General features: G+C 40.9%; 1 protein-coding gene across 2 annotated transcripts in view; it reads left to right on the top strand.

The window, feature by feature from the left end:
* The window catches only part of MRTFA (myocardin related transcription factor A), an 81,674-nt gene that overhangs the window by 36,573 nt on the left and 17,624 nt on the right, over window positions 1-27,477 (top strand). The window contains exons 1-2 of one of the 2 annotated variants that reach the window (XM_082310961.1): window positions 11,200-11,216; window positions 12,437-12,502. In XM_082310961.1, the coding sequence (XP_082167087.1) occupies window positions 12,496-12,502 (7 nt within the window). In that variant the 5' untranslated portion in view covers window positions 11,200-11,216; window positions 12,437-12,495. Of the gene's footprint in view, window positions 1-11,199; window positions 11,217-12,436; window positions 12,503-27,477 lie in introns of those variants that run through there. The other variant, XM_082310960.1, reaches the window with a different exon arrangement.

Raw genomic sequence — 27,477 nt, 5'->3', positions numbered from 1 at the left:
CAGGGCACAAGCACTGTGCTGCCCAGCTGGATCGTTGGGGGGGAACTGAGTGATGCCCTCTGGGTGACGGAAGAGATCCACTTTTGACTCTCTGCGTGGAGTTTCCCCAGCTTCATGCTGCTACTTGTTTCTCTAGTATTAAATGCATCGAGATTATAGCTGTGTTTTTTTGTAGGAATTGAATGTGGCAGTAGCTATGGTCTTTGGTTACTCATCTCTGCAAATTTCACAGCAGTGCTGGAAGCCAGAATGTACAAGCTCTCTTTGTATAATTTGGTCAGTATTGCAAGCAGCACGTAACCTGTCCCTGCAAATAGTTGTGGGGTTTTCTTTCTTATTTTGGTGAATGCTCTTTGTGATGCTCTTTTGATGCTCTTTTTCTTCACTTTCACTTTCCTAAGCTTTCATGCCTCTTTCTGTATCTTTCTGTGTGAAAGTCCTTCTAAGCCTGCTTGCAGCTCACACCCTTTTCAGGGTGTCAAATTTTGTCTTTTCAGAAATGGAAGACAACATTTTAGAAGTAGATACTAAACTAGTAGTACCTTTGTGCCTTACCCAGAGACTCTTTTACTGCTGCTAATAATAGCTGTCACATTGACTGCAGGCAGTTTAGAACGAGGATTGTGTCTTCAGGACTGACATGTGACCATGAATCCAACTACAGCGGTTGCAAACACTGTCACCACGTAGCTATCTCCCCTGCCTCTTTGCTGGAGGGAGCAACAGAAAGGAAACGTGTCTGCCCTTCACTTGCTTTTGTTCAGTATATTAGCGAAAGCCCACCTCTGTTAGCAGTTGGAGAGAATCTTCCACTGTGTGTAATGAGTGTGGGAGTACCTGCTGGTGCCGGCAGTCTCCTCTCTGCCCTTCAGTAGAGGACTGAGCCAGCAGAAACATTTTAAACATCTGCAGAATTTGTCCACCAGTCTGAAGTCAGTGGTCATGCAGGCCATTCTGGACTGCTGTTTTTTTTTTAGTTTGCTGATTGACCTGTTACACAGAATTATATTATTTAGATATTTATAGCTATGATAGCACTTAAGAATGACATTAAGCCTCATAGCTGGATTTGTTTTCAATGCTGTGGATCTTCCCTTGTGGAAAAACCCAAGAAACTCAGTCCTGGAGATCTGTAGTCCAGAGTTTTGAAAGAAAGTAAATATCCAAAGAGAAAGGAAGTAAAAAATAGTAGATAGATGTTGTATGATCACAGCTTAAAGAGTTTAAGGGAATTTGGTGTGCTTTTTATGTGTAATGCAAATTCTGGGGATGAGCTTCCATACTGGGCTGCTGCGAAGGAACTGCTTTCTAATGTAGAGGGATATGATGGTCATAGCTGAATCTCGTAACTTTTTTACAAGTAGAAACAGAACTGTAATAGAATTTGCACTTAAACTGTAAAGAAGGTGTCAGACTGTTGCAGTGCAAAGGCTGGGATCTTTATTTGAACCTCAGATGCCATGATCGTGGCATGTGTTCTTTGCAGTCTTTGAGAAAACAGCAAAGATGTTTCTCACTAACATGAATTAAAGAAATATGGTAATTCCTTGTAGCATCCATCTGAAATTCTTGCTAAGAATGGATGCTGCACAAAAGCTGGTGGTAGGAATGCTAACTAGATAGGGAATGCTCTGAGTCTTTATTTTGCATGTAATATGCATGTTGGGCAAACCCACTTTTGTTCCATGTCCCATGAAATAACTGTCAGCACAATCAACCAACTGAAGCTGGGAGATGCTCAAGCTAGCTAATTTAAAATTATAAGGGCCAGCTTTCCGAGTTCCCTATATAACTGCTTAATTACTTCTTTTGAAGAACTGCTGGTTTTGTATTTAAATTTGCATGCTTCTAAGTCCTTTTTTCTACCACTTGTGGAAAAACACATTTGCTCTCATTTGCATTTGGTTTCAAATTTGTTTTTTTTCTTATCTTTAGGTGGTTAAGAATCTGAAATGGTCTTGGAAATACAGAATTATTCCATGTTTAAGTGGAAAACCCAAAAACACAGCTCATATGTCGAGGTGTCCCAGCTGTTGCCGCAGCAGTTCTGTGGTATCTTGACCATCAGATGATTTCTGTGAAGGGAGCTTTTAACTTCTATCTGTAGAGGGTGCCCTGTGGCAGAAGGAAGGTTGAATCATTGGGCCAACACCACAGTCTCGGAGAAGTGTTGGAGGAAGTTTTTGGCCTCGATCTGAGCTGTTAGTACACTGGAGCGCTGTGCTGCAGCAGAAATTGCAGTATGGGAGGTGAGCTATGAAGGAAAAATATTAGACCGTGTCTCTTATTGCTGAAAGAGGCATGGAAAGATTTCCTCATCAATTTTAGTATTATAAACATGTCCAATCATGTGTTTTATGGATGTATCTTGGCACTGTCTCAAGACTTGCTTTTTTTCTGCTTAACAGAAACACATAAAAGCATATTATCCCTTGAACCCCGAGTTTTAAATAAAATGAAAAATTGTTCAGACTCTGATGTACTGTAAACATGTTTTTTCTTTCCTCTGTATAGTTTTTCAGAAAAAGTATAAACAACTCTCATGTCTCATCTTTAAGGAAAATAAAAAGATTGGAGCTCTTTCTTCTTATAGGCAGAGATATCTGTCTTTACAAGAAAAAAAAAAGGGGTTCAAACTTGTTTTTCCATTGTGTAGCTTGCCTTTTGTACTGTCACATTAGTAGACTGCTGTAGATCTGATTGCCAGGATGTATCTGCCCATTCCTTCTTTTTCCTTCATTTGTCCCCATCTGCCACGTCATGTTAAGTTATCTGGGAGAATTTCTTCCTAGGGTCCTCTTTGCAAGGTAGTTAAGGGCAATGTTAGTTCCTCCTTGTTCATTGTTTCATGGAAACAGATAAATCAGTATAGACTGTGACTCAAGTTTACACAGGGACTTGGGAAATTTTGTCTGTTTTCCCCCCCTCCAGGCTTCTCTTTCAGCTATAGGTAGTAACAATGGATATATAGATGGCATCAACAAGCACTAATTACAGATAACATTTACTGTCTTATGATACTGGTGTGTCACTTTTAGGTAGACCTTACCACCTAAGTATTTTGTTACAGGTCATCTTGTTGAATCATGCATGGTAGCCAGATTCCATAGATACGGATATGTGCCTAGTTATTCACACACTTCGTTTTCACCTAACCAGTTATTACTGGGACAAAATGATTTTATAAGAATCTGTACCCTGCACAGAAAGCAAACCAGCTTTTCCTGTTGACAAGCTTGTTGCACATTTTTACAGGTTGCATATCTTAATAAATATACCAGGTTACATGTATTTCAGGTTAATTTCTTAAAGTCCTATTCTATTTTAACAGTTTCAATGAATGCTGAAATGGACTATTAGATGTACCAAGATTTTATGGTAAGAGTGGGTTTCTATGCATTCAATAGAAAGACTTATGTACAAATAGTAATACATTTATCTGATTTTAAAATTTTAGTATTAAAGGAGACAAAGCTGGCATTGCATTAAAAAGTAGTGATGATTTAAAATGGCATTAAACCTCCCTAAATTTTACATGTTTAATGGAAATGGCAGGAGTTAAATCATGAGGGAAGAACGTAAAGGCAAATGCTGTAAGATGCACAGCAACTGCTACTCTTTATTTTAAATAAACATAAAAAGAACCCTACAAAACTCAGCATAACTTTTGTAGTAATAACCAAGTTTGCATATATTTAGAGTCATATACATGCGTAGCACCCGCGAAATAAACTCATTCAATTGTGTGCAATATTGAGGACTGAGATTGTAAACTTCGAAGACTACGAACTGGTTCTTCCTTTTGTATCTGCTCATTTTACCACACCAGAATGCCAAACTTGAGCCTTTGAGAACCACCGTCAGGAGTAACTGTTCTGTCCTGTTTGAAGGTTAGATCGTATTATGTCGTGATACTTGGTCAATACTACTCCTTTTGTTTGTTCTGTAATGCTATGTCCTAACAAAACTACAATTGCTGTAAACGGTAGCTTTATCTTCTAAACACAGGCTTTAATTAACATTACTTTGATTTCCACATTGTATCAAATTTGATATGAAGCCTCAAAAATGACCTGCTGAGGTAGCTTGTTGTACTGTGCTCACAGTGTGAGCCAGCTACCTTGTGAGGATGGAAATAGATTCTCTTGCTTTTGATTGTGTATTTGCTTCTGATTCCGTATTCTTTGGGGACCAGTTTCTTCTGTAGGTTGGGATCTTTGATTCTGCTAAATTAACCATATCAAAGAATCCATATTTGTCTGTCTCCACTAAGAGAGCTATTGAATGCCTCATAACACTGACTCATTAAAAGATCATACATGCAAGTATTTCATCATCCTTTGAAAACATTTTTAAAAATTATTCCTATTTCATATTTCTCTTCCCACAGCATCATTCCAACAAAAAGGGACTATTGCCCTGTACCTGTTTTTTCATTTCTAGTAGCCAAAACTAGTCTTCTGGAACATGGTCATATAAACAATGCATCTAATATGTCAGCAGGCACGTGTAAGCTGCCTGTCATGTCAATGATTTGATATGACCCAAGAACATTTTGAGCTGTAGAAGCTTTGAAGAGTGTGATTTTTATCATGAAACAAGCCCTTCTTGTCCTGAGGGTGAGGGTCAGTTAATTTTCTCTCTTCCTCCTCTTTTTCTGTTCTTAAATGACCGGTCGCTCCTTTTTCTGTACTTTTCAGCTGCTTTTATAAGCTTCTGGACATTTGAGAGCCTGAAGGCGTTTGGAAGTGCTGGATGGAAAAAACCAACCCTAGTGTTATGTGACCCACATTACATCCTTGGATTATTACTAGCAAATCTCCTGTGAAATATTTTGCAAGTTGTTGCTTTGGAGGTGAAGGATTTGTTCTGTTTTTTAAGAATCTCTTGACAGAGGTTTTAGGTCTACATCAGGCAGAATTGTACTCCTGTTCTCACCTGGACAAATTTTTAATGCTCTCAAAAGCTTACTGAGAGGATAAGAACGAAAAGGTGGTTGTGAAAAAACTTTCAAGTCCTCTATACTAGATCTGCCTTTGATGCAGCTGCATGGCTTTCTTGGTGGAACCTCCTGTTTGGCTTTGTGCCTGCAATCGTCTCTGTTGGACAAGCACAGCTGGGTGAGGAGTTTATCAGTGTTCCCCAAACTGATATCAGACACCTGCTCATCTAAGCATATTGCGGCAGAACATGCTGATTTCTGCAGTGCTGCTAAGAAATCCGCTTTCATCATCGTGTCACCTGCAACAGGGAACTGCTCCTGATCCTGGTTTTGATTCCTGTTCAGGATCTGCTTCACAGACCTCCTCTTTGGGTGTAGGGAGAGTGATCCCAATCCTACTTCTCACAAAGAGAAGACCACAGCATGAATATAAATAAGTGGCTTTTGCATCTACTTTGAAAGGTTCTTGTAACAGTTTAAGAGACCAAAACAAATTATCTTTCTATTCGTTACTCTCCCAAACTCCATTTTCTCCGTAGTATGGTTGCTAAGGAAGAGATGAGGAAACTGCCTGCATTTTAATAGCAGCCGTTGTTGCTGCAGTAGAGAAAAGAGGTAGTGGAATGTGAGATAGTCTCAAATAGTAAAGAAATAAACTTCTGCTTAACTGTCCCTTTGCCCAGGCTTGCTCCAAGCTTTTCTTTAAAATGCATTGAGATGAATAGAACCGTACGCCTGCCGTTTCCAACAACAGTGAATGCTTGCAAATTGTGAGGATCAACAGTGTACCTGCTGCTTCTCCTTCACCCCCCCCCGGAGGGACATGAATTTTTGGCATCCCCTTCCCAGGGTAGCAAACGGTCATATAATCCCTGCAGTTTGGGTGTCATTTACAGTCTGCTTCACTTAAATGCTTCTCTGTTAACTGCACAGTCTGCTTAAATGCAAAGCCAGCGTGTGTTCCCCATCAGCAGTTAGTGGATTAAAATGCTGTTAGGCTCACAAAATTGCCTTTAAAAAAGGCCCCAAAAGTTGGCTTTTCTTTGTTGGTAGCCCCTATTCTAGCACATTCTGTGTGTTGTGGGGGGTGTTGTTGACAGAGCCAGAAAAATGCAGCTCTGAAGAAAAAATAATTCATCCACCTCAGCAATTTATTTTCAAAATTAATTTTGACCATTGTATACTCACTCATTGATCACAAACTATCATAGCTGAATTTTTCTTACAGCTTCTTGTGGACACTAAAAAAAATTTGGTAATACTAACCGCCCTTTGCTGCTTCTGTACAGAAAGGTGTTGCAACTGGAGCTTAGCAGATGCTGCTCTTGCTGGTGTATGAACCAGAATCTAATCTGGCTTCCCGTCGAAGCATGAAAGGGCTAATGCAAGTCAACATTTGTTTTGTAAGCAGGCACAGCTGAAAAATGTTCAGAAACCATTTTCGGTGTGAGGGAAAGGTTTTCTCACCACATCTCCAAGGGACTGAATTCAGTCATAAATGTAGGATATAACCTCCACTGCAAACAACGGCTGATATGCTGCATATTCCAAAGCTCAATTTGGCATTGGCTGTTGGTCAAATGTGACTATTTAATCAGAAAGCAGGAAAAATATTCTCTTTGCAATGTAATTAGAATGGCTGCTGCTGGCCGAGTAGTAAGTGGAAAGGTGGCTTCACCCTTCAAAGCGGTAGTTACATGGCACTGTGATATTTAAGTTAGAGGTCCCAGTTCTGCACAAACAGCTGTGATGATTTTGCTCAGCAAATATCCCATGTTGTCAAAGTCATCTTTTATGGTTGCATATTATAATTAAGTTGGTTGCATATAGGCTGTTCGTTTAATCTGTGTGGTGTACACATTGTACTGAAAAATTGAAAAATATGTGTGGGCTGCAAACGGTGGCCTAGTGCCCTGTTTCCTTAGCCTGCGGTCTCTGACCCTCACAAAGTAAACCCAGTCAGACCTAGGTGCTGAGTGCTAGGCCAGTGAAAATTCTCCTAAAAATCTTCATCACTACTGAAAGGTAGAGGTATTGATGAACTAACTGGCAGGTTTCCATCCCAGCTCGTGCTCTATCACCGCTTTCTTGTGAGTTAAGTGGATGCCGTAGCACAGAGCTTTCAAATGGGGTGTGCAGAGGTGCTGAACAGTGTACAAATAAATGACCGTGAACCCTTATGAGCGTTGAAGTGCACAGTTTGCTTTTTACTGCATTTACTTATGCTTGCACTTTCCTCAGCTTAGGTAATGAAGTTAGGCTAATTTCACTTGTTCTTCGGTAGTTTCTCTTTCTAATCACATGGCTTATTGATTGCGTTGCAAGGATGAATTTTTCTATCAGGCAAACTGCTTTCACTGAATTTACAAAATCAATAAATCATGTCTGTGAGCATACAACCTATCTAGTTATATGCGGTTTATGTCTTGCACACTCCCTTTTTGTACGGGTATCCTTGCCTGAATTTCAGAGAGTTCTGCCTCCCTCAGGTTCTCTATAGGGTTTCGTTTGGCTGTAGCAGCCTTCCTCCCTTCCTGTTCTGTGCTACTGCTCGCGCTGTCTGTTGTAATCCACCATATGGCTGTGCTTAATCATTACCTTGGTTGGGTGACCTTGAGTATCACTGGGGATTCCTCAGAAGAAAAGGTTTTGTAGAAATATGAACACAGAGTCCCCTTTGGCAGTAAGTCAGTATTCAGCGTAACATGCACAGGGCCTTACCACGAGCTGCAGTTGAGTGCTGTGGGCTTCTCTTCACTAGTTCTCAAAAAAACAGGAAATGCAGAATATGTTTTTAATTTGTTGTCGTAAATCTATCCTGGTATGTGACATAGTCTCGAAGATGAGATTTTTTTTTCTTTCTCTTGAGATGCTGAGATGCAGAGGCTGCAGTCTAGTTTCTGTAGTAGTTCTAGCCAAACTATTAAACATGAAGTGTGATTTAGAAATAGAAGGGCTTTCAGATATGTGTGTGTAAGTGCAGGCACGCTGTTGCAGGTTTAGATGACAAGCTGCAAAAAACACCTTAGCTCATCATAAACATTGTTCTTTCTACTGCTTACTACTAATGCACCCCTGTACTACGATTAGAGTTGTAAGTGTCCTGGAAGTGTCCGTATGGGTGCAGCCTCTGTATATTACACATATACTGCTCTGAGCTGCCACCAGCCATGAGTAGGCAGGAGTAAGCTTTGGTCTTCGGAAGATGCCTGTGGGTTCCCTGTTAAGGCAGTTCTATGGTAAGGTGAACAAAAAATAATAATGACTTGCTCTATTTCACTAACAGCATAACTGTGTTGATAGTAGCTGTATCGTAATGTTATTTGTCTCTTAGTACACCCACCCCCACCCCCCACCCCCCCCCCGCCCAATTCTTCTCCACCCCTCCTCTTAAACTGCTGGCAACAGTCCTCTATACCAGCTCCCAGATTTCCCTGGAATGTTTTACTAATTCTTGGAACGGTTCATTAGACATATAAAAACCTTGTTCAAACTTTAACCATATTTCAGAATTTTTCATACTTGTGAAATAAATAAATTATGCCCATTTTCGTGTGGGAAAATCAGACAAGCATACAAGGCCCACAAAATGCTGCATAGACACAAGTTGAATGAAAGAGGTGGGTAGAAGGGTACCAGTATGGAACTTATTTTCTAGCCAGCAGAGATATCTCTCCTTTATATGACCTGATTTATTCCTAATTTGAAAATTAATTTAAAAGTTAAGTAGAGGGATAAAGGAAACAGAAGATTGTTGGTTTGTGATTGAAAGACACTCCAATCTGTCTTTGAGTAACTTTGAGTTTCTCTGGTCATTCTAGACCTTTGGCTGAGCTCCATGTACAACAGCCTTGGATTGGCTCTTGGGACATCTGTTAATCTATATATAGAATTCACACACTTGCACACGTAAACAGGTGATCTCCTAAATATATGAAATGGTGTTGGGAACTCCAAGTACTTATTTAAGCCAAAATGAATTCAGGAGTGAACTGAAGTAATACTTTTTGCCTTCCTCCCTGCCACAAAAATAAGCTGTATTGGAAAAAAAGTGCATTCTGTGCTGATTATAACTTGTGCTTAATATGTATGTATATACATTCATAAATCCCAGGAAATACTTAATGGCTATTAAAAGTACACTGAAAATGACCTTTTTCGTATTCTCCAGTTTAGTCCTCTTGACAGTTGCTAGCTTCTTGCTGTGAAGGGACATAGTATTTAAAAATAAAAACTGCATAAAATGGGTAGAGAAAAAGGGTAGTAGATGGTAACTGATATAGAAATAAGATATATTTAGAAAATTCATAAGGGAAGCTGAAGTCAGGAAGGGAATTTTAAGTCATTTGATGAAGTCTCTAGCTGTCTGGCTGAGACTAATTTTCTAATAAATCTGGGAACAGCAGGGAGACTTCAGAAGAGCAAAAGACCAGTAACATTTTGCATCACTACTGAAAAACGGTGAATGAGTAAAGAGTGGCTAATCTGGTATCAGTTCCAGGAAAAAACTATGGAAAATTTGATAAATAATTTAGATGGTATAAGAATAGCAGTATAATCACGCTGTTCAGCTTTTCAATATGTGAAAACAGGTCTGTTCAAATGCGATTTTGTTGTTTGGATACATTAAATTTGGTTGCTAGGGGTTTTGTCTGGGTGTAATAGCTTTTATAAGGTCTTTAACTTAGTAGTGTGGTAGATTTTGGTTTTAAAAAGTATCTTTGAATTTAATGAAGTACTGTTTAAGTGGATTAAGAATGGACTGTAATCAAAGAAAGCAGAAAAGCGTTTCTAGTTGGGATCAGCCTGGTGCGGTCTGGAAACAAATGCAAGACGGTAATGGCGTGGACAGAACAAAGATTAGTGGAGGCGTAAATAATGACATTAAAAAAAATGGTTTAGATCATTTAGGCAAACTGAGACAGCTGGGCAAAATGTGCATAAATACAGGTGAGGGCAGAGTTATGCACCAAGGAGCAAAAAATGCCAGCCACACCTGTGTGGGGGAGTTTTTCGCTGAAAATCCCTAACTCTGGGAGGTGAAAGGTAAATAGTAGGTATGCTTGGAAATGGGAGGGAAAGTAGATGGTCCTAGCAAGTAAATAGCAAAGCGGCAAAAAGAGCTAACATGCATTGCTAGCTGTGTAAGTGGGAAGACATCACACAATGAGATTATCTGCACTTAAAGCTGTGGAGATAGACCTGGTGCTGTAGGTCTGTGCCTTGCTTGTATATATTTAGTGACATGTGCTAATTTAAGGTATGGAAATGAGTCCCTGAAATGGCTCACTAGTGGAAATAATGCCACATAGTGAGATATTTAATGTGCCGTTACCTAATAGGGCTGAAATCCCTTAGTGCCATACCGCTGCTGGAAGGATGAAGTCTTACTCCCACCTTATGTTACTGCTAGCAAATACCTGGCTATACAGTTGTCCTCTTCAACTCACTAATGAGACGGAAAATTGTTCCCCGTTTTGGTTGGGCTGTGGTCTCTGTCATGTCAGTGAGTCCAGCCACCAGTCAGGGCAACATGAGAGATGATGTGGGGAGTGAGGGATTTGACTCCATCTCAGCAAGCTGTTACATCAAGTGCTCGTGTAGATGCATCATCACCTGATTCAGGTTTTGATCACCTCAAAACGAATCCAGCAAATGAAGAGTTCTGTGAACAGGCCAGCCGTGAGACCGTACTAGCCCTCACGCTAGCACAGAAGTAGGAGTGCGATCGCATGCTGGGTGGGAGGAAGAGTCTGGGACTACCACTTCTGTTTGCAGTTTCACGGCCAAACGAAGGTCCTGTTCCTTCCCCTCTGCGTTCCCTCCTCCTCGCTCTGCCTCTTGGCTGATCCCACACAGAATTAGCATGGTGCTCTGTACACCCTCTTTCTCTGCCTTCCCCATACTAAAGGAAGTAGTTTCCTGCCCAGGGTGCATATATTAAGAAATCCTAGTTTGGTTTAAGAAAGAGAAGAGAGGTAACTTAGTTGCACACTGTGTGTAGAAGTACCTCCACAGGTAGGAAATATAATCTCACTGTCATAAACCTTTCAAAGAAAAGCACATGAAGAGCCAAGGGAAGTGGAAGTCAGACAACTCCAAGTGAAAATTTAAGTGTGCATTTAAGTGAGGGTAATTAGCCACTGTGCAAACAACCAAGGAAGAGATGGATCTCTTGTTAACTTCATATGAAGACCAGGACCCTTATTGGAAGATGTATCTTAGTCAAATGCAAACTGCAAATAGGAGGTTGAAATAAACAGGTAAAATGTGTGTAAGTAGATGAAGTGGTAGCTTCTCCTTAAATTTTTTGATCCCCACTTCAGGGACCATACAGTATAAATTTGGATATAATGTATGAAATGCATGTATCGGACAAGAAAAGTCCTTGAGAAAGGAAGCATAAGGGTTATAATGAGATTGTATAGTTGGGCCGTAGAGTAGTTTTGCTGTCTGGTGGTTCCACTACGTTTGTGTGGACTTCTCTTATATGGACTATACAACGGACATAAGCTTGACAGAGAAATTGAAATGAAAACAGGGAAGATGCCATGACATTCATTCTGTAATATTTTATGTTGAGTATACTTAGGAGCTTGGGGTTGATTGCAGGCAGGATTCAGTATCTATTGATGTTCACTCAGGTTGTCCTAAATTGATGTGTGTGTGTGCACACGCACATCTGATTTTTTTCTTCAGTTTTGTAAGGTCCCTTTTATATGGAAGGTGTCTTTGTTTGTAAGAACAATCTCTAGAATATTGCTTTGATTGTGTAGTTTAAAGGGAAACTGCTGTTATAATCTAAATGTTGAAATTATGACTATTCCAGATATTTGCATTAGAAAAAAAATATAATTGCATTTCATATACGTAATGCATATGTTCTATTACTCTAAAATAAATAGGAAAAATTCTAGTGATAAGAGATTCCTTTTGCTGTGGAACAAGGATACTTCCAGATATTTCACTTTCATGAGATGTTTCTGAAGGTGAATTTCTGAGTTGAAGAAGGAAATCAGCCTTGTAATTTAGAGTAATGACCAATAATTTTGTCATATCAATTTAATCTACACATGGTAATTAGAGTTTTCAGGAGTCATTAGCAGCTGGGGTGTCACTCTGCGTTTATTGGAGGACTGTCAGCCGGTGTTTCTCTTTGTTTGTTTTTTAATATTAATGGTTTGGAAAGAAGTTGGTGCTCTAGAAAGAATTGAGAAACAAGCTTGGCTTTGCGGATTTTTATCACCCTGCCAAGACCCTGCGCAACTTCCTCTCCCTCTTACCCACAGCAGAATACGGAAACCTGACTGCTGAAGGCCACTTCTGCAATTGCAGTGGTGCAGGGGAGCAGGGTGGGAGGGGGGTCTTTTTGTTCTGCTGCTCACTAGCACCTTGGCATCCAAACAAGAAAACGAGATGCATTTGAAAATGTCTCTTCGGTTGTTTCTTGCACTGATGGGTTTCCTTCTCTTCCCTCTCTCTGCTGTCGTGCAGTGCTGCAGTTGAAGCTCCAGCAGCGACGCACACGGGAGGAGCTGGTGAGCCAAGGGATCATGCCGCGTAAGTATCGCTTAAACTCTTTTTCTTGGTGTTTTTATGCATGTTTTTGAGCGTAGAATGGTTTTATGATTTGAAAGATCAGATTCTCTGTTTTCTGGATGAAAAACATCGTATAAAAGAGCCCCACCCTGTCCCACCCAACTTGGTCCTTCTGAAGTGTTGGTTAGGTATGGGGCCACCTCTGATACTGAGGAAGAGACTAATGGCTCCAAGTGTAACTGTACTCCAAAACAATGTTTGCATTTGATCACAGTGGAGAAGAGTCTTCTGGAGAACATGCTATGTTAGAAGTGCCTTATATACTTCACACATGCTGGTAATCACTCTTTTAACAGGCTTCCTGCCTCTGCAGTTTCTGTTCTTGTTTGTCAGCTCCCCAGACCTCTGAGGCAGTTGTAACTTTGTATGTGCATATTCCATAAACTGAGTGAAAATAGGCAGTGCGTACAAGATGTTAACCAACAAGGGCCCATGTTGTATGCTTGTAGCTAGAAAACATAGCTAGAAAGAGCCTTATGGGCCAGTCCCCTTCCTGCAGGGGAAGGCAAAAATCTGCAGAGCCAGAGAACTTGTCTGGGTGGACACATAGGATATACCCTACTGCCAAGCTTTAATAAATTCATTGTCAGGTTAGTGTTGGAGAAGGTATTTTTTTGTTTTGTTCCCCTCCTTCCCCCCCAAAATGCAAAAAGATATCTGAGAAATAGTTTTGTCATGCTTTGGTACCTCCGAACTAGATGACTTACAGGTAACAACTTGAAGCAAGACCAAAGACCCAAGTGTTTTATTTTTGAGGTCATCTCAGTTTCACTTAACAGCTTTAGTAAAAGGCAATGCATCAGATATATGTTTTCTTCTTTCAAAAACTTTCCCCCTCTGCCATTTCACAAACCTTATTCGAAGACAGTGTAGTAATGAAGAGTTTCTCATTCCTTCTGTTTCTGGGGTGCACACTGTAATATGACACAGTGATGTGACTTAGACTTTGCTAGAGGCGCAAGGTTAGGCTGTCAGCTCTATCTGAATGAAGAGAACCTGTCAGCAGCACTCTGCCAGCTGAAGTGGCTCTCTGGAAGGTAGTGACATACTCAAGATGTTTCTGGGACCCCTACTTAAAATTCTGTTAGCAGATCAAAACGGAAAGATTGTCCTGTCTGGATATAGTACCAGTCTTCTGCCTGTCTTCTTAGTTTTACCTGGGGAACTCGTATACGTGCTTCTACAGAATACACTTACTTGTTTTTGGATGAAAGACTAGTATCCCAGTGACTGTGCCCTTTTACTAATGCTTCCCAGAAGAAAATGTTCCTGACTTCTTTGTGGTCTCCTGCTTTAGGTGGATATGTATGCAAATACTGTATTAAGTTATATTCAGTACTGGCTTTCTTCAAAGTGTGGCTGGCCAAACTTGTGATTCCTGAGAGGGGTCTGTTTTACGGGCCCTTTGAAAAGGAGGCCCTTGCAAGTAATTCAAGTAAGGCACCCAAAGTAATTAGTCAGTCTTAAATTTGCTTAAAATATAGCCTAAATAACTAGTCTTGGCAGACTTGTGGCCTTCGTTGCTTCATTTATGTATCTTATATGTAAGTTTTATGACAGACCAAAGAAGAATGCTCAGTGAAATATCATTGTGAAAATATTGGCGACACATGAAAAGGTCCTTTCTGCAATGGAGAAAAAACACTTTAGCAGATCTGTTCTAAACATGATTTGAAATTAGTTCCCTCCAAGTCCTGGTATCATTTACCCATACCTGCCGACTGGAAATAACCACACATAGGGAAATGTTTTAAGACATTATTTGCCTGGGCCATTTTTAATGAGAAGATCAGATGTGAGCTAAATTGTGATACTTAGATTAAAAATGGGACTTTTGCTTTGAGAAGTACAGAGGATGACTAGGGGCCATGTTCCTCCTGAAGGTGTCTCAGAGCCATGACAGCTTTGCTTCTACTTTCAGCAGTTCAGAACAGACATTTTTACTTACTACTGGGAATGTGCAGGTATCCTGTATTCTTTCATCTCTCTGCCCTGCACCCTCTGTCTGTGAAAACATTTAGGTACTTAACCTTGTTCCTCTGTCATCTGCTACTAAACATGGCTATACGGGGCCCCATGTCTCCTTCTTGAGTTTGTTAGTCAGGAACCAAGCTCCACACAGCCCTTTATGATGATTTAACAAAAATATAAACGTGGGAATACAGAGGATGGTTTGGTGCTGAATGAAATGAGCTGGAGCGCTCTTTCCATGTGAAACACTGGTTGGCTTCTAGCCTTTATTTTCCATTTGGAGAGCTTTAACACTCTTGAAACAATTGTGGTAGTTGTAGTTGTATCTACATTAGCGTTATAGCTTGCATCAGGACGGTGCTTTTGAAGTGAAGCTCCTGATTGCACCTGCCTACTGTACCTTGCTTTGCACCATGAAATGAAGTTTGAGAGTTGGATTAAATTGGGATGAAAGTAAACCGGAAAGTATTCTACCTACAGCTAATATGCATGCAGTCCATGGGACCAGACTGCAGCTTGTCTGGCGCAACACCTCCCGTTTCACCTTCACGTATAGAGTGTGGATGTCAGTTCCTCAGCATCTGCTGTTATTCTGTGCAGATTTGGTCTTACTATGCTATCCTACACGTTCATTTAGATTAGCCTTTAATACAGATCAGTTCCTGGATCTTGTAGCCAAATAGGTGTGGAGAAATCCATGAAACACGTATGGGAGAAGTAAAAGTTTCTGTTTTACATTAAAAGCTATCTAATGTGCAAACTCACTTTGGTACCTTTGGTTCTCCTGACTGCAATATAAGTCTTACATGGTGTTTAGATTCAGCTTGGTGCCCTAAACGAGAAATTGTATTTCAGGCTTCCATCAACACAAGGTTTTTGGACACTGTAAACCTGAGGACTGGGAGAAGACACGTTGGTGTCCCATTAGAGTTAGAGTGAGAGTCACTCCACTCCTGCTTTGCTTGTTCAGGGCAGAGCTGGGAATTGCTTACTTTGTTCCCATGTGGAATTTTGTTTATATGGTAGAGAGGAAAGGCAAATGTTTCAACATTTTTTTACCAAGTACACTTAATCTTGCTTGAATAACCTTTCCAACCCACCAGCCACCTACAGTAGGGCTATGCTTCACTAAAAGATTAGTGTATTGTAGTAAGAAATAAAGCATTTATAAACAGTGACAGAGGATTCAAAATAATTGGGTTTTATGCTTCATTAATTCCTCTTCCTTTTCTGTTATCACTTTACGTAACCTTTTACTAGTAGCAGGATTCATTAGTTGAAGATTAAAATTCTCAATTGCCCATAGAAAAGAGGTGGGAAGCAAATCTTCATCTGCATCTGACATACCAGTGATTTGAGCTAGAAGGACTGTATCTAGAAACAAGGAGAGCTGAGTTTTCATATTTATTCACGTTTTGGCCTATTTTCTGATAGTGCAAATAGGCAAGCTTTTTTGCTATTTGCATTTTTTTGTAGCTATGCAGAGGTGATTTTCATCTTCTCGTCCTCACAAAATGCAAGCTAAACAAAAACTGCTGTCTATGCTCAACTCTTTGAACTCTGTCATGCTGTAGAAGTCAGATGCTGTCAGTTTTTACAGTGCCGAATTTCAAGGTTACAGCTATTGTAAGGTTTTTTGGGGAGTATTAAACACCTAGTTTTCTACCCTTGAAAAGAATGTTTAAAACAGTAGCTAACGTGCATCTGAGTAGAAAGACATGTGGAAAGTATCTTCAACTAAAACAGCAAAAATTTTTAGGGGAAAGACATTTGGCAAATGTAGCAATACTCTGCTTTGCAAAATATGTTGCGCTTTTTCTGTTTTGCAAGGTTTAAAGCTTCACATGCCCATTGTTTATCCACTGGGATCTTTGGCTTCTGGCTGCAAACACAAAATATAGGCAAGCAAGCAAGGTTGTCATGTGGCAGAATCCTGCAGGAAAGCTGCCGTTGTGACCATCAGATTCACATAAGCGGGTGAAACAGAAGTAGATGATCATTTCTGGGAACGTGCCTTCTGTTGCTCTGTAGCACTGCTTTGTGAATATCTGAAAGATGACACAGGCAGCCTTTGAAAAGGGCATCGTCTGGACTGAAAACTAGGAAGGTGGCTGCAGTACAGGCAGAGAATTTCCAGGAGCTTCTTTTTCACTTCAGGGTATTGGATGTTTGCCAGTTTTTGTGCCCACATCCCATTACTCTGACTGTATGTTTGCATTCCAGGATGCGATATATGCAGAATGCATGAATGTATGTAGGATCCACACAGGATGGAGTTTGTGCTGTTTTTCTAACGTGACTATTTTTACAGGCACTGAGATGTTTCCATGCTATAGGTCTGCGTTACCAACACTCCGATGCAGTTTTCTGCTTGGACATGCAGCCTCTTAGTTGTTTGAGTGTATTTTGGAATACAAGATTTGTGAATCTTGTGCTGCTGGTTTCAGACTCTCCTGAGTCTGAAGAGAGTGTATTTTACCCCTGGACTACACAAGGGGAGTGTGCCATTGGGCAATTGCAACATGTCATGCGATTAGGAATGACTGTAATACGGCAGGCAGTCTAATGATTATAATCTTATTAGGCCTCTCATATCACTAGCTGCACTTTTTTTGTAGCTGTAAGATTAATGGAGAAAATGTAATATTTCTTACAAAACTAAAATACAGTATTTGCTTTTTTGGGGGGCTGTGAGACATTGCTTAGAATTAATTCTAAAGGAATTGCCATTTACTGTGGACACTTAGTGATTTGAGGATACAGAACACAGGTTATGCTTTGGCATATCAGTGTTGATCATCATCCAGGCAAAGCTTGTAACTGGTCTTCTGCATCCAGCACAGCTACCATCACAAGAAAACAAGGATCTTTGAGGTATTGATTTCATGAAGCAAAATGCTTGCCACTTGTGAGTTTCTAAAGTTAAACCACGTCTCTAGACTTTAACACCTCAACCCCCAAATTTGGCCATACATCCACACTTCTGTTTGTGTAGGGTCGCTAAAAATTGTATTGCTACTTTAGCCTTTACCTGATAGTCTAACCATGTCTCAATTTTAAAGAAGTAAGTTGATGAAAATTATGCACTTCCAACTTTATTGCGTAGCTCTATATTTAATATTTTATTCATATTCATATTTTCTTATTAAGCTGCCAGTTTTAAACCTGAAACTCGTCAATACAGTATATGGGGCTGTAGTTGAAGGAGGCCTGTCCTTTGAGGATATAGTCAACTTCTGGTTCCTGTCACAAACAATAGCTACAGCAGAACATATTAAATGTTGTCAGAAACAAAACAGAACAAAAAACCTAGCTTTTTTAAATTGTTTACCTCTTAATTGTGAAATATGAGCATCTTTTGATGTATGTCAAAAAAAGGAGAGGCAGTAAGCTGTTGGAACATACACAGTTGTCTACATGTGCAGTGTTTTTCATGGCAGGAATCGTTCTGCAGTCATGCTGATAACTTCAGGTGCAATTCTTAATGTCTCAACAATATTTTATCTTCTATGTAAAGGCTAGGATAGAAGATGAACTGCTATGCCTATGTGGAATTTTACTGATTTAGAAGTGTTGCAGTCTGGCTACGCAGTCAACATTTCGAGATCGTTGTGTGTTACATCTGAACTGCAGATAAACCATTTGCTTTAACACCCCAAAAGAGCTCTTCCTGCTTTACCTATCTCTGCTGCATAACGTGTTCCGGTCATTCTCTCTCTGTTTCACATATCAAGTCTTTGTAGTGACGTTCCCTATAGTTTTTGGAATATATTTATAGTAACAAAACAAAAATACAAATTTTTACTTCCCTGCCATCTAGTGTCTGCTATTCTGCCCACTGGTGACTGCTTCACTTTCATACCCCTTTTCCACAAAGCAAGCTGAAACTGTACTTTCATTTAGGATAAGGAGTTAAAAACAAACGTATGGACTGTAAATATCATTACTCCCAGACTTGTTTAATAAAATGTCCAAACCTGTCAAGTCTTTGAGATCTAAAAATAATAACAACTTTTTTTTAATACTTCATTTAACCTCTGAAACCTTGCTATTTCCTGGCTCATTGTGTACAGAATGGGACCTCAAAAATAGAGGCTGCAGCAAGACTTTTGATATACTCGATGTCATACTCTGAGAGTAAGGCTGGAACACTAAGCAGGTATCATAAAACAAACAAAAGCTGTAGAGGGCACTTGCAGCTGTATTTCTGTTTGTGGCATGTAGCACAGAAATCTGTAACTGGTTTTATTTTAATTTGATCATCTACCTGTAACTTGTCTCCCAGGAATTATTTGCTGGTTCTTTGACTTTGATCTCTTCTCTTGAAGCACAATTTCAAAGCCTTGAGGCTTTGTGTGGAGGAGGAGTCCGTGCGTTTAAGCTGAGAGCCTCATTGTCAGGGGCCTAATAACTGCACCTGGTTTGTTTATATTTTTAGATAGCTTTCTGTGTTTGTTTTCCATGTGTTTATATCATCCGTGATTAATGAGACATGGTTGGAATAGGAAAGTTCATTTTGTTAGTAATGGAAATGTGCTGTTTGCCCTTTCTAAAGTTATAGAAAGAAAAGGCCGTTCTCAGGGGTTTGATAGGCTGCGTTTAGTCCTTGATCCCTGCAATGATAAAAGATTTAACTCTGCCGGTTGCAAAAGAAACATAATAATTCAGGGGAGTAAAATCTGGTATGTAATAACAGCTTTTTCCCCTTCATGTTCCCACAGTCATCTTGGGTTCATTCTTACTTGTTGGCTGGGAGTGGTCTATCCTTTTTCTTCTTGTGGCCCCACACCTCCCTTGGTCTGGGCACTCCGTAAAGTTGTCGTAAGAGTTTGCAAAGGCGATTATCCATCCAAGAGGCAGGCATGAAGTCTGGTCTAGGAATGCATGGCTTCTCACTAGAAATTCCTTATCTCCCTTTTCCTCTTCAGTTTGGAGGTGGCATAATCCTAATTGTAATAAAGCTTTAATAATCTTTTTTATTTTTCAGTTCAGAATTTAGGTAATGTCTTTTGAATGCCAAGAGTTAATGGGGATGGACGGAGCGGGTTATACTATCTGGTTTTGCTGTAAATGTTCTTTGACACAAAGCTGTAGCCGTAGTCACCCATACATCTGATAACTGTTACCATGGGTGATAATTTCTGTTTTGCTCCTAAAGACGGTGAACTTTCTGAGAAATTACACATATGTGTTAGAGTTTAAAGTAACTCAGTCTTGGGCTTTGAAAAATCTTAGCCCTTTCTGTCAATAATTTTGCATGTTTGCTGTGACAAACCTACACTTCAGGCTTTTCGCACAGTTAAAACTAATGAAAATCTTACACTTCAGCTGTATCGTAAAGGAGATACCACCGTGATAAAGTTACTGACAGTTTTGCTGAGTTGCGGACGTGGGCTCTGGAGAGGTGCTTGGTTCAGGCGTTGGAAGCAGCTTAGCTGGTGCGTGGCTCCATGGTGAGCTGAGCTGAGGCAGGGTACCACAGTCCCACCTGTACGGATGCTCATGCAACCAGGGCAAGCCTAGTTTAGGGAGCTGGAAAGTGGCTTTTTTGGGGAGCAGCAGCTCTGTGAGCCAGTATGCTGTGCAGGCTCATGCGTGTTGATGCAGGAGAAGGAGTGGCTCTATGAGGTGGGGTGTCAGGGAGGCAGGACTTCTTCAGCTCTGGCTTCCACAACAGCGTGAGCCTCACCAAACAGTCTAGCTAACATGGCCTTTATTTGGCTGCTGTCTTCTGTGCCGTATCTCTATTCATTGGAGTAGCTCGGTAACAGGGAAGTCTCTGTAAAGCCATAGCATTATAACTGTAATGCCATGCTTTGGCAGTGCTGGCAACAGTAACAATATGGGGAAGAACCTTTCTCCAGCCTTTCTTCAGTTTGAGACTAGAAACACTCATAATTCTTTAATAACAACGACATTGTGCTTGAAGGGGGTCACTGAAGGGCAAAGCTGCATTTGTTTGGCTGCCAGAGATGTGTTTCTCACCTTCATAAAAATATTTGGATTGTTCTTTTTAGGTCAATCTTTATTTTGAATTTTCTGAGTTTATATATTTTGGGGTTTGAATAATCACAATTTACCAGTTGTGGCTTCTTTTCTTATCCTTAACTTGATGCTCGGATCTTAGCTTTAATCCAAGGGCTCTTACCAATGCCAGGGGTATGAAATCAGCAAGAGTTCTCAAGTATGATCAAGTCTGTGTACTGGATGTGAAACTCCTTGGAGCTGCGTAAGGAGAAAAGGGTGCTGATGGAGATCTCTTTTCTGTCCCCTGTGTATTCCCCACCCCCTTTTCATATTTCTGCAGCATGCTGCTCTTTGATACTGCCCCACTAGCAAGATGACGGCTCCTTCCGTGCACGTGTCCCAGTTTTGGAATACTTTTTTCTTCCATGCTCTAAGAAATGCTTTTTGGAAGTGGGGTGAAGATGAAGGGGGAAAGAAAGTGCCAACTGCCTTGATGTGTGGTTCAAGTTTTGTCTCTCTTACGAAATGCTACACACCGAATGCTATGGGGTGGGAGCCCCACCCTGAACCGACAGAGGAAGTCATGGAGTCTATTTGCAGAACTTTATCTCATCTTTTTACGAAAGCATAGTAAACAAGAGAGAGAAACTAGAATTTGGTTGAGAGCACAGGTGAATAGCTGCAGCAGAAGGCCTTTTGCCATTCTGAATTAATTCAGCTTGTCTGAGGTTGGGTTTGGACATGACACGAGCTTCTCTTTGTCATAGCAAAGGAAGATTTTACCTTTCCCTCAGGAACTGATCCAGCTGAAGAGCAGAATACTTGAATCAGTAGCCTTTCTGCAAATATTGCATGTTGTCTGACCAACTGATTTGCAGTTCACGTATCACCGTGTTGTTTATGATGAGCTAGATACTGTGCTGTCTCTCCTCTGTCAGCCTACACATCTGATAGCCTCCAGTAGTGATCTTACCAACTGCAGGTTTTGCAGCCTGTCCTCCTCCCCTAGACACTTGAGCTGTGAGAGCCTGTGAAGACCCTTTTGCCTTTCTTTCTTCCCTTTATTTGGTTTCTTGCAAACCTTTGTGTCTTCTGTCCGTTGCATAAGCAAATGCAGGGTGTACAAATATTTTGACCTCTTTTTCTCAGCAGTTGGGTCAGTCCCCTTCCCCTGCTATGTTTCGTTCTTAGAGTGACTGAATTTGGTTCTGATTCCGCTTATTTCTCACACTAGGTAACAGGAACTTGAAGATCTGCATATGACTATCTTTGAAAGCTTTGCAAGGCTAACACTTGCTTTTGTATGCTGCGGGGCAAACCCTGAGCAGAAAATGTTAGCAGCTTTTTACCTGGCTTTTTGTCTCTGCTGTATATTGGAGATTTGGGGTTGATTCCTGGGCCTTGATTCAGTCTGTGCATAGCAGCACCAGTTTGATGCTTTGCAGCAGTATCTCCTTTAATTCGTACATTGCCATCTTCAAAGATGCGTCTTGGACGGAGGGAACACTGAATTCATGCATTGCAGTTTTGGACCCTGTTTCATAGGAATTAGTACATTGCTTTGAATCAAAGATTAGCAACTTCCGTCTCCGTGCTTTGTACGGAAAGGTGTGCATCATCGTAGATGGTCCTCTGTGCTGCTGCTTAACTCGGGGGTGTCAGATAGAAGGACAGTAGTTGCAACGTATAGCTGCAAACATTTTTGAAGCAGGGTGGAGGCACAAAAAAGTTGCATCATTGATCTCCAGGGAGATTTCTCGTGGTAGCTAAGGGTGTGACCACAAAGATACTAATGCTTCAGGAATTCTGGTGATGAAGCATCAAAATGCTCCGCAATAAGTAGCAGAGAGACTAAAAAACTAGGATGTATGTGGTGAGAATTTCATGAGATCCTTGCTCGCCAACCCATCTGTGGTAGGAAAATCATGTCCTGCTGTCAGTCATCTAAAGGTGAGGGGTATCAAGCTCATCCTTACAACAGTAGATGTTGCAAATTGCCAGCTGGTTGTCTGAGTGGGACAGAAGGATTTACAACTCAGTGAGGGGCACCTGCTGGACTGTGCTGCCCCAGACCCTGTTGGTGATGTTATTGTCCCTTCTGTTCTTTCAGTAAACCATTTTTAGTGCTTGTTCGGCCATTCGTAACATCAAGCTGTTTTCCTAAGGCGGATGGGGCAGTCTGCAGACATGGGGGCTGTGGTTCAGCAGCACGGGGGGCTCCTGCTGCAGCGCTGGCTTTAAACACAGGCTCTGCTTTCTGACTTTGTCTGGCAGGGCAGTTTTTGCTCAGTTTTGCTGACACTATTATTTGTGGAGCTGTGCTGTAAACCAGCATACCAGTCCAGGTTAAAATAACTCTTTCAAAACAACTGTGATCTGAGTCCACAAACGGTTTTGTCAGCATAACTGAGGGCTAACATGCTTTGTCCCAGGCCTAGGTACAAGAACGAGGGCAGAAAGCGTAACCGCAGTTTATTGAGGATGAAAATACCACGCCCATATCATGTAGAAACAAAATCAGAAAGGGAGGCAAAAAGTACACCTAACTGAAATTGGGCATTGCAGAAGTTACTTCTGCATTCTCAAATATCCCAGTAGCAGAGAAATATCAAGGAATTTTTTTCTGCATACAGTGGAGAACAAAAACTCTCAACAGCTAATAGTGCTGTTGTAGTTTAGCAAGTTGTTTTTTTTTTTTTTCTTCTCTGGCAGCACTCTATTCTCATCAGGGGCTCACCCAAAGTTTTGCTAGGAAAGCTAGCAAAGCTGGCCACACAGTTAGACAGATCAAGGATTCAAACCGAGTTAACCAGTACTTCTTTTGGGGAAGGGGCAAGTGCCATGGGGAGGTGCTGGAGTTGCTTTATGGTGACAGTTCCCTGGTATGGCTCCCTGTGCTGCAGGAGTACAATTGGCCCATCCGTGGCGAGGCAGAAATGGGTGGGACATGGGGGAGGGAGAAGAAGAGGTCATTACTTAAGCTGGACCTACCAGCAGACTAAACATCTGTTGAACTGCCTCCCCACAGGAAGGCAGGATGTTAAATGTCTTTTTGCAGTTCTTGGGTTTAGTAAGGTGCTTGACAAAGGCTTGCCTGACGTTTTCGTAGGCAAGCTGGGACAACTCAAAGCCGTACGTGCAACTGGTGAGGGAACAGTATTGGAATAAAGGCTTGGTGTCAAGACTGGGAGGATGTGTTGGGCAGGGTTTTCGAGTGGGGAGGGAGGAGGCCCGGGTCTGATACCATTTGTATTTTCAGTAATGTGATGTAAACAAGGGAATAGTGCACATATTTATAAACTTGCAGGTTAGTAGGCTAGGAGGAAGACAGGATTGGGACTCACGATATTTGGAGAAGCTGAGAAATACAGGACAAAACCAAAGAAGAATGCAGAGTTTCTACATTTTGGTGTGTCTAGTAAGTGGCATGAGTTGAGGATGGAGAATGGCTGGCTAGATAGCAGTTCTACAGAAGACGATTGGAGGCCTTTCATGGTTTGTGAGCCAAGCACAAGTGAACATGTTATGCATTTTATGTACACAAAAAAGGCAAACCGGCTGGGACATATATCTGAGAAGCGTTATTTAATAATCATTTAGCTCTATAAAAGCTGATAAAGCCTAGGCTGGAATATGTACCCAATTTTGGGCACTATACTTCAAGAGAATTGCAGATCAAATGGAAGGAGTCCAAAAGAGTAAACAAGCAAAGGGCTGGGAAATGTTATCTATAAGGGAAAGTTGAAACAGCTGGCTTTGGTCATTTTACATAGTAGAAGACTGTAGGAAGACCAAAATTTTCAAATATATAGGGTTAGATGCAAAGAGGAAGATAATAAATTTTTCTCTGTAATGATTGCAGGTAAGGCAAGGAAGAATGAGTATAAATTGTAGGAAGGGAAATGTAAGTTAGACATTCAGAAAGGTTTTTAAATAGTAAGGACACCTATGCACTGGAATAATTCCTCTGCAATAGTATTGCATTTTTTCATGAGAGGTCTTCAAGAACAGGTTAGACAAACTACTGTAAGGAATAGTTGAGTATATTTTATCCAGCCTGAGCAGTCAGAAAGGATTAGGTGATGGGAGTTTCTTCGTCCTTGTTTTCTGTGGTTATATCCACTGCTTCAGGTACCAAGAGCTGTGGACATGAATCCTATGTCAGTGATAGGAGTGCTGGCCCGTGCCTACCTGGTTACCACTGCTTCTGCTCCACCAGCTAAGCCGCTCATTTGCGTACACCGTCAGAATGAGCCAGAATAGCTGATATGATTGAGAACAGTAGAGATTTATGAATATGGGTAATTTTGAATGGAATAGATAAAGCAGCACTTGGGTGAGCAAGCCAGCAGGGTACAGAGGGCAGGAATAGTTTTGCAGGGATCAGTGCCAAGTGGCCGGGAAGGGCAGTGGTGGGAACTGGAAGAGGGACGTATCTGCATTGTAGGTCTCCTGTAGAGCTTACCCAGAGCCTTACTGCTTCAGAGTTCTTCATAGGATTTTTCTTTTTTTCCATTTGCTATAGTAAAGTTAATGGTTGCTCCACAGCTCTGGGCTATGTAGTCATTTCAAAGCCAGAAAAATGTGCAAGGCTTAGTTAACTTTGAATGGAATATGATTTTACAATAGACACCCTCTTCTGACATGTCAGCCCCATCCTAGATTGCTGAGGGAAGCAGTGAAGGATTGGTGCCCTCTTGACATTTTCAGAGGTCGAATATGAAGTCCTCTGTCATGTTGCCAGCCCAGAGAGCTACAACCCAGTGCTTGTTTCCAGAGGACTAGTCATTAGAGTCTGAAATTGCTCTTTACAAGATTCTTCAGCAGTTTTGCATTACTTACTATTTAATGTGTGTGTGATTTGGGGGAGGGTTTTTCTTTTTTTTTTTTTTTTTTTCTTGGGGATTCTTTTCTTCTTGCTTTGTTCCTCTGTATGCAAGAGTTTTCATGGACCGTCTGTGAAATCAGCTGAACTCCTGCAGTTGCCTTTCCTGACCATTTGCTATGGTCAGGGAAATGTCACTTAAAGTTCATGCGCTGCCTCTTACTGACGGCAGAGGTAGGCAGGAAAGGGAGAGTAAAGAATTACTGTCATGCCTGCACATTCCAGTGGTAGAGAGCTTTTGAAGACTCAAGATGAGGTCTGCTTTGCTTGTCTCCAGGATAGATTTTTATACCGATTTACATATTGCATGGTATCTTTGCCCAACTGTACCTGAACTTTTATTTCACTTTTCTGTGATATGCATACAATGAAAGAAATGCGTGTTTAAGTTCAAGCATGTGCATATTCACAGGCAGTTCATGCAGCTTGAAAAGACTATCTGATCTGATCTGAATTCTTTCAGTGCCAGGAGGCACACAAGGCGCGAACATCGTTCTTCCACTTCAGTCGGTCTGCGGCTGCGTGCTCTGGAGTCCCAAGGGCCACAGCGCAGTCGTCTGTTGTTTTTTTCCTCAAGACATGACCGATCCAGTTCCATCTCCTCCTCCTCACTTCATTACTGATTTTCTCCATCTCCGAGTTGATGCTCGTCGTTTCTGCAACTTTTTTTTTTTTTTTTTTCCGGGAGGAGGTAGTTGGCCTCCTGCCCAACCCCCATGACTTGGAGGGCCAGTGGTTTTTCTGTCAGGGTGGCCTTCCCTTAGGCTGCGTTGGTTTGCGGCACCTTCTTCAATTTTATCCGGTGCACCCTTGAAAAGAGTATTTCCCAATATTATTTGTTGCTTGCTCTTCATTGAAGTGTGATGGTCAGACTGCCCGGGAGTTGATGTCTCAGCTAGCCAGTGAAGTTTTTTGTATTATTTTTGCAGTTATTGCAAAACCACATCTCTGCCCTTTCTTTGGTTTATCCCAAAGTGCAGTCAGTGCACTCCCATTTCACAGCTTGCATAACTTTCTCTGGTGATTTCTCTCCATAACCAGATTGTACAAAACTACCTTTAATCTGAACAGGAATTATTTGCCCCATCATTGTAGGGGTCTGTGTACTCACTCGCTATGGTTAGTTCTCAATTATTGTTAATTTATTCTACAAATTATTCTTCATTCACTTCTGTAGTCTGAATCCCGTCTACGATGCCTTGGTGTGTTCAGAATGTGTGTTCCTGGCATATGGACTAAATTCTACTTTTTACCCCATTGATGTGAACCTAGAGGAACTCTGTCTATGTTTTGCAGAACGTGTGTCTGTCTTAACACTTTGTCTTTGGCTGCTCCATTTTATTCTGTAGGAAAGATTTTATAAGTCTATACATGCATTAGAAGTAGTTTCTTACATTGCATTTATGCAAGGGCTTTTATTTTTTAATAGCCTTTTGAGATTTCGTTACGAAGTGACATTTGAGAAATATTTAATCATTGGTCTTAAGTGAAAAATAATACGAGTAGACTATATTTCATAGGACCTAGATGCAATACTTCGGAGCTATTAACTGTACAAGTTTAGACTTCTGTCTTCAGAAGACTTGCAACTTATCTTTAAAGCTGAATTTTTTTAACTTTGCTGTTTAGCTTGATGATAATTTAGAAACTTCACCAGGCAGTTTTAAATATGAGTATTTCACAAATATGAAAAGAAATTATTATGTTCCCTTCAATTAGTTCTGAATACAAGCCACAATGTGACTGTTTTAAAAAACAAGCTACTTGCGGATTCAGGAAAATCGTGAGGAGCTAGTGACACTTACTGTTGCTGAGTTAGAACTAATGTCACCCTCTTTCTCTGGCTTTACTGTGGGACGTGAGCTTTGTGTGCTACAGAGGAGCCAGGCAGAGTGAGAGATTCCTCCAGGGTTAGTATGGTCCTGGACAGCAGAGGATCAGTTTCTTAAAACATGATCCATTTTGGCTCTGGTTTTATACTGGGCCCGAGGGGGCGAGGAGGTCTGTTATATGGAGAGCTGCTGTTAATTCCTCAAGTCTTGGTTTTCTGTCAACAGACAGATGTACTTTCCTGTCCAAGTATTCCTGTTTGCACGATAGTTTCTTTTACATG

This window comes from Platalea leucorodia (assembly GCF_965183815.1).
Source record: "Platalea leucorodia genome assembly, chromosome: 4".
NCBI lineage: Eukaryota > Metazoa > Chordata > Aves > Pelecaniformes > Threskiornithidae > Platalea > Platalea leucorodia.
The sequence above is the reverse complement of the archived record's forward strand: the minus strand, read 5'-3'. Positions and strand labels throughout refer to the sequence as shown.